Below are 7,500 nucleotides of genomic sequence, written 5' to 3'. Positions count from 1 at the left end.
TTTTGAAGGACGTCAGGATTTGAAGATAAATTTTCATTTTCTCCTCTAAATAAAGCGCTGCTCATAACGTTTTCATTGCTGAGAGACTTCCATACCTTTCTCACATTAAAAAACTTGGAATAATCGTGAAGTGATTACAATAATGAGAATTTATGATTTGAGATGACGTTCTCGTTCCCGTTTCCGTCGTCGTTGCTAATGCTCCCTAATGTCTTCACTTCGCTCAAGTTGATCAAAGGGAGGAGTGCGCTACCCACTGGATGAATAATAACTAACCAGTCGACAAAAACTAAGTGGTTTTGCTGACGGCTAATAGCGAAATCCACCTTAAGAAAAACCGAGGCGTAAAATCAAGAGCTTGCTTGCAGGTTGTCAAAAATAAAGCTATTTGCTCTAAACGGGCTGGAAAATTAACTAGCGAGGCAGACCACCCTTCAAAGAAGTGAAACAAAACCCCGCAATGAGCATACCGTTGGACAAGTTTATTTAAAACGTAAAATCAACAGCTTACCTTTGGTGAGTTTTCTACGTTTCATTTTATTTATTTATTTAAGTTTCCAACTAATTCAATGTGCGTGTTTTTTAAACCCTTGTTGGTTCAAGGAATCCGTTTAGTAAAACATTTTGGGAAAATTGAGTTTCGCGAATGTTAAAACAAAGTCGTTAGTATACAGTAAGTGTATAACTTCTACTATTGTGGTATTAGTAAATACTAACTGCAAGTAATTGCTTTACGTTTGCCAAGTCAATAAATTTTTAAAATAAGTGTAATTGATTTCAGTCTTTGGAAAACTAGCTGCTTGGTGACGAGCGAAAGGACAAGTGAAAAAGTCCTCGGAAGGATTCAAACCTACGGATAAATTAACTGAATAAATGCTTGAAAGAAAATTTTGCCGAGAACGGAATTTGAACGCACGTCCCCCGTTACTAGTCAGGTAACCACCAGGACAACCATGCTGGCATTACAGCCATCAAAGAGGTGATTTACGTGGTTAGGGCGTGGACCTCTAAGGAAATTTTCTTTCGAGGTGACAAGGTAGGGGAGCCTTTATCTCCACTTGAAACCCAACTAAGAATCAAGTTAATGATGCACGACTGTAGTAAACTTAGCGGATGACAAGGAAGGATCCTCTAAGGATACAGGCTAATTTTATTTGCGTATGAAGAGTATATGAAAGAAACACTGACCCCGTACACCCCAAATAGTCATATTTTCAACTGAATAAATGTTTGAAAGTAAATTTTCCGTGAGCGGGATTTGAACCCACGTTCCCCCGCTACTAGTCGGGTGTGATAGGGAGCTGACGAAACGAGGACGACGGCGGCTACGAGGACTTCATTTAAAAGTACAAGTTCGCGTTATTCATATCACTACGAAGCTTTTTGATGTCGTTTCGCGTTAAAAATGTGTATGAACTGTCGCGGAATTAAACTGGTGTGAGTGGGTTGGAAGCGTAGAGAGAGAACTGAAAATTCATCGTGATGTGCTAACGTCCTCCACAGAACCTTGAATTTGGTCATTTCATGTCGTCATTTAGGAGATGACGGCAAAGAAATGTACCAAAACCGACCTCCGATCGGATGCTCTACCCATTGAACTACCAGAATTCATGTAGAGCAAAGGTGGTTTATCTGGGTACTGAATGGACAATCTGATTTTTTAGTTGTTCTTTCGCACGTCGCCAAGCAACTAGTTTTCCAACCTTCCCACAGACGCATAACACCTTAACCCTTTCATTCCCAAGATCAAAACGTTCATTCTCCTAATTAGCACAATAGATTTACTTGATGAGCAGTCATGAGAATTTGGTGTTATATCAACATCACACCCTTTAAGCTAATAATTATCTTCATTCTCAATACCTGTCTGACTAACATTTCACTGAAATTTTGAGGAGAATTAATGCAGGGTTATAAGGTAGTTTATCTGGGTCCTGAAAGGACAGTCTGGTTTTTTAGTTGTTCTTTCGCACGTCGCCAAGCAACTAGTTTTCCAACCTTCCCACGGACGCATTACACCTTAACCCTTTAATTCCCAAGATGAAAACGTTCATTCTCCTAATTAGTACAATAAATTTCTTCGTTGAGTAGTCATGAGAATTTGGTGTTACATCAGAATCACACCTCTTAAGCTGATAATTAACTTCATTCTCAATACCTGTCTGACTGAAATTGTGAGGAGAATTTACATGCTGATCATTTCTGGTAGTCAAAAGGTTAAAACTTTTGTGTCATTTTTTTTTGTTTGTTTTTTAAGAAATTCCAAAAGAATCCGTTTGTGGCGGACTACGATTGACAAAAGCTTCTTCATTTTTCCTTTTTGATTAATCTTAGAGCTATATAAGCAAATGTCATCAGGAAAACAGTCATGGCGGCCCGTGCCAGTTCATTGTACCACAAGTGATCGACAATAATTCCTTGTGAGGACAAGTATTGATTGCCATTACTCACGCTGCAAGACAGCAAAACAATGAAACAAATCAATCCTGAAGTAAAATGATAATGATAAATATACTACTACTACTACTACTACTACTACTACTACTACTACTACTACTACTACTACCGCTACTGCTACTGCTACTGCTACTGCTACGACTACTACGACTACTACTACTACTACTACTAATAATAATAATAATAACAATAAATATTGAAATACTATATTAAATTATATTAATAATATATATTCTTAATGTAATAATAAGAAGGAAAAACATAGGTTCCCTGTCAAAACCACAGACAACCTAACAAAAACAAAATATAGCCTCGACCCAAGGCCACATTAGTGGGAAATGAGAGGTGATCGCTTAGCGCCAACACTACTCCACTCTGATTTATAAATAAACATATAAATACATAAAAACGTAAATTTCATGACGAATATTTATTTGACCATTTCCCTTGAGGGATTTTTCAGGTCCAAAAAGAGAAACTGTCAAATTGTGCTGATTAACAGAAAAAAATTATCTATCATAATTCGCAGGAGAGGGGTAGCAGAATGCTTTTATACTCACTGCTCTCTGATGGAGTGGTTTAGAAAACTATGAACACAAATGAACATACAAAGCGAACAATGGACCCTCAACCCAAAACAAAATTGAGCTGTGTCGTATATCGATTCGATGAGATAACGGATTGAAAAGAGCTACATGGTATTTGTAGCCTCCAGTTGGCGGTTTTGTCTTTTGGAGGGCGAATGTGCGCGACAAAGCCGCGAGGGGAATGGGGCAGGGGGAGAACATTCTCCTCGCGGCTTCGACTCCGAGAAAGACATTGCTGCTTTCTACAGAAGCTATGGACTCTGGAAAAGGGAAAGCTGTGCGCCATGATGTATGTGGAGCTGGTGCAATACTAGACCTTCACATTTAACGGCCGGTGCCTTAACCACTCAACTTCGCTAACTATATCGACACCAAATCGCGAATAAAGAAGACATACCAAAGAGTAGAGTTCGCTGGACAATCGAAGTGCATGTTGTGAAGCTCATTGATCTCTAGTATCTAAAAGAAAATGGATGAAATAATTACGCCGAGTACCCAAATATGAGAATAAGGAGTTTAACAAACGACGACGGCAACAGCAACGACAACGCCAAAAACCAGTAATATTATTGGTTAAAACAGGAAAAAAAAAACCGTGCTGCACGGGCGACACGCATTTGTACCTTCTTTCCCGTACTCGTCTGACAACAACGACAAATTACCAATTTTAAGGTTTTGACGACAACGTGGACAAACAACAATGAATCTTTCCTTCTCTCTGTTTGTTTCAAATCCGTACGTACCATGCAATAAGGTTATAGCCTACTTCGCCCATATTGTACAACATAAACAAAGATGGGAACGTCATGAAACACTTACAATAGCTCAAACTAATAGTTTGAAACTTTATAGCGCCACTGCCCTTCTTAGCGTTTTTCAAAAACTAGACAACAACTAATAATAACTAAACACTCATTGTAGCTGATTCAGAGATCGCGACATTCACACACAACATTGAAAATCTGATTATTCCAGCAAGAGCCTGGGCGTACAAGTATAGAAAACTGTATGAACACGAGTGCATTTCGTGATTCATGGGCACGAGTGATGTTTGAAAGTTCTCAAAATTACGTGAGTGCTGCAATTTGAGAACTTTCAAAACAGCAGGAGTTACTCCATCATCGTGTTTCTATAGCAACGTCCGTGTTGCACTCTATAACCTACTTATGCATTCGTCATTGACTAATCAGAAGCGTGATATTCTGTTGAGAATACTAAAGTTACCTCCATTGCATAGCGGAATATGCTGATATATTTTATCCATGCCAGCCAACTTAGAATAGAGTTTAGATTTATTAAGACACCACCAAATACCTGTTAGAGAACAGAAAATAAAAGAGCTATTTTACGAAACTGATTTTAGTGCGAGAAAAAAAAAGTAGGAATAGCAAAAGCCAGCCTGCATAGATGGGTTTGTCCGGGCGCCAGGCAAAATTCTAACGACGAACGGCAAAGCCGAGAGAAGAAGTCTCCGATTTATTAGTTTTAGTGAGGCTGATTGTTGAATGCGTATATATCAAAAAAGTATTCCTTTTTATACAAAAACATATTTCTGAACTTGTGTGGATGAAAGTAAATTGCTTCGTTTATTGCTGATATAAAAAACGAGAATCGTAAAGAAGCAATAGTGTGGATGGGGCTTTCCAATGAAAACAGTTCGTTGTGAATAACCATAGTTAATAGAGGGGCTGGTTTTGAAACTCGGCAAACATCAAAGGAGCAAACAAAGAAGCCAAGATTTAGAGTCCACGACCGTGTACAATCTTTTGTTTTGCGCTCATACACTATGTATGAATTACGTAACCAACACGTTTCTATTGGTTAGTTCCTCAGTACGGAGTAAACAACTGTTGTGTTTTGTGCACGGTCAAGGCCAAAAAAGAGAACAAAAACCTACAACAAAGAAATTTGGCCGGTTTCATAACTATTCCCCTGTATTAACTGTGGAAAAACTTACTTTAGACATGATGAAAGTAAACTTGATTTAACAGGGTGCCGAATTAAAACACAATAAAGGAAATTCCCTAACATTAAAAGCAAAAACGGAGTCAATCAATAAATTGAAAAAAAATCACTTACCATCATGAACACATAAGGCAGACCAACTAGGAGGTTTGCTATAGCGAACGTCCGTACGCATGCGCTGACAAAGAAACCCACACTGCAGGCACAGAGATTCGTCAAAATGAGGGTGAACGTAAAAATAAAGAACTTTGCAGCTTGACGATCAAGGCCTGCAAGAAAATTGAGAAAATTTGGGGTATTTGGTGCTGAGAATATACTAATAAACTAACATCAAAATTTGAGCAATGGACTGAAAAAGAGCTTCACTGGGATTCGAACGTATGACCCCTTCCAGAACTCCAAAAAAATTCCCTGATCCTAACAGATGTGGCTTCGCAGCTCAATTGATAAAGCAATTTTTTATATAAACACCAATGAAATACCAAGTGAGCTTTCGCGCGAAAACAGGATATCTTCACACGCGAAAAGATCACTGTTGCTATGGTTACATATAAAAACGCGCCTTTCGATGCCTTTCGTGAAATGATTTAGTATTTCATTGGTGTTTATGTAATAAATAGAATATTATATGGCCGCTTGGAGATACGAAATTTCTCTTCTCGTGTTGAAAAATATTTCACGAGTGAGCGCAACACCAATAAAATACTTAGAGCGATTTTCGTGTGACCTTGAAAAAGTGTTCGCAATTTGTTTCAATAACCAATGTTTGGCAAGATTAAAACAAAACCACCTCCTCATTCCCGCCAAGGAAACTCCTAATATGGGCAGTAAACAGATCGATTGCCCAATCACATTACTGCACTTCAAATGACGTCAAAGCGAAACTTTCTAGAGAGTTCCATGGAGAGATGACGTTATTTGCATCCGTGTTCGCTAAGCCAATGAAAATTTGCGCTCGTTTGTTTTTGTTCGATAAGACAATTAAATGTTTTGCATTTTTGTTTACATTCTGTTTTTCCATTTTTTTTTTCAAGGTCATATGAAAGTCGCTATCTCTTAATCCAGCATGAGCGCAAAATTTTGTTTCATTTTTCAAACTTTTTTGGTGAAAGTTTCATTTCCTTATTTTTGTTTTTCAAGAATATCAATGTTCAACAAACTTTAGGAGAAGAGAAATTAACTCCTTGGTTAATTTTCAATCTGGGATAATTGAACAAATGGGATCCGGGAGGGTAAGCGAATACTTAGGAAATCACATCATGCACAACGAAAACAATTACCTGTCATAAAGTAAACAACGGCTGAAAATATAGAGGCAGGTACAAGACGAAGGGGGATGAGGTCACAGAAGACTTTGGCCAAAAAATACACCGAGATTCTGTAATATCCACTCGCTGATTCGTGTCTGCAATGCAAAGACAAGGCAAGGTTAAAAATGGTAACAGAGCTTTCTTGCGCCACGAATGAAGAAAAGGCGTAGAAGGTGAACTTCTGGCGCCAGTTGCCTGAAGGGTGGATAACGCTATCCACTGGATGAATCACTATTCACTGGATAACATAATAATTGGCTTTGCTAGTGTTTATCCACTGGATAGCCTTATCCACCTTTCGAACAACCGAGGCCTGCTGTTCTGCTGAGGGGGGAGCAAAGGTGAAAAAATTGTCGGCTACAATATAAACTACTTAAATTGATTCAATCACATTTTGACGTTTTCTGTGATCCATTACTTAACAGACGCACGGCAACAAGGAATCTATTTGTTTTATAAAATAAAGAACTACAAATTTCTGATGATGACGTCGGCTATGCGTCTGTCCTCTAATAGATCATAGGTGAGAACCAATCAAAACGAGCGCATGATTGAGCTTATTATATAATAGAAAATAGAAGAATATTCAACAACTGACATGAATGTTGGTCTTTCCTTGATGAATAACTCAACTGCAGACAAATTTCCAAAAACCGTGTTCATCACCAAGAAGAAGAACACACCCACCCTGAAGGTAAAAAAAGAAGAGAACAAAAGAGTAAAGTAAAAGAACATCAATTCAGCCTCTTTTTCAAAGCCTTTGAACATTTCGCGCCACATTCTCAGCAAATCACAGCGACGAGCGAAACAAATTGTCACTTGCCCGCTCAAGTTTTCCAGCGTTTTAGAACGGCTATACCACCATGAAGCAGATACATAATGATGACGTCAGTATCGTGGGTATGAACTTACGATGCGGTGAAACATCACCAAACAATTAAAGAGATTTCCCCATTGTTATCCGAGTTTCTAGAGGTTGGTTGAAATTCACCTAATACTGAGGTTGATTTAGCAACAGAACGGGAACCTCAGTTGACGACGCGAGAGAACGCGGAAAAGTCTGAACTCTACTTTAATCTGACATAATATGGACATTTTTCTGCGCGCGCCGTTGTCAACTGATGTTCCCGTTCTGTTGTTAAGCGCCGAAACAAACGGTTCTAGTTTAAACAGAGTTAATA

At 38.5% G+C, this 7,500-nt stretch overlaps 1 protein-coding gene across 1 annotated transcript in view; it reads right to left on the bottom strand.

The window, feature by feature from the left end:
• The window catches only part of LOC137989364 (broad substrate specificity ATP-binding cassette transporter ABCG2-like), a 35,532-nt gene that overhangs the window by 289 nt on the left and 27,743 nt on the right, over positions 1-7,500 (bottom strand). Inside the window, exons 11-16 of the mRNA XM_068835181.1 lie at positions 6,918-7,007; positions 6,290-6,414; positions 5,124-5,278; positions 4,269-4,358; positions 3,442-3,503; positions 1-2,452 (exon numbers count right to left, since the gene is read on the bottom strand). The exon at positions 1-2,452 is cut by the window's left edge and continues 289 nt beyond it. Coding sequence (XP_068691282.1) covers positions 2,308-2,452; positions 3,442-3,503; positions 4,269-4,358; positions 5,124-5,278; positions 6,290-6,414; positions 6,918-7,007 — 667 coding nt within the window. The 3' untranslated portion in view covers positions 1-2,307. The remainder of the gene's footprint in view (positions 2,453-3,441; positions 3,504-4,268; positions 4,359-5,123; positions 5,279-6,289; positions 6,415-6,917; positions 7,008-7,500) is intronic.

Source organism: Montipora foliosa, unplaced genomic scaffold, assembly GCF_036669935.1.
Source record: "Montipora foliosa isolate CH-2021 unplaced genomic scaffold, ASM3666993v2 scaffold_457, whole genome shotgun sequence".
NCBI lineage: Eukaryota > Metazoa > Cnidaria > Anthozoa > Scleractinia > Acroporidae > Montipora > Montipora foliosa.
Note: the sequence above shows the minus strand (reverse complement) of the source record. Positions and strands in the feature narration are given on the sequence as shown.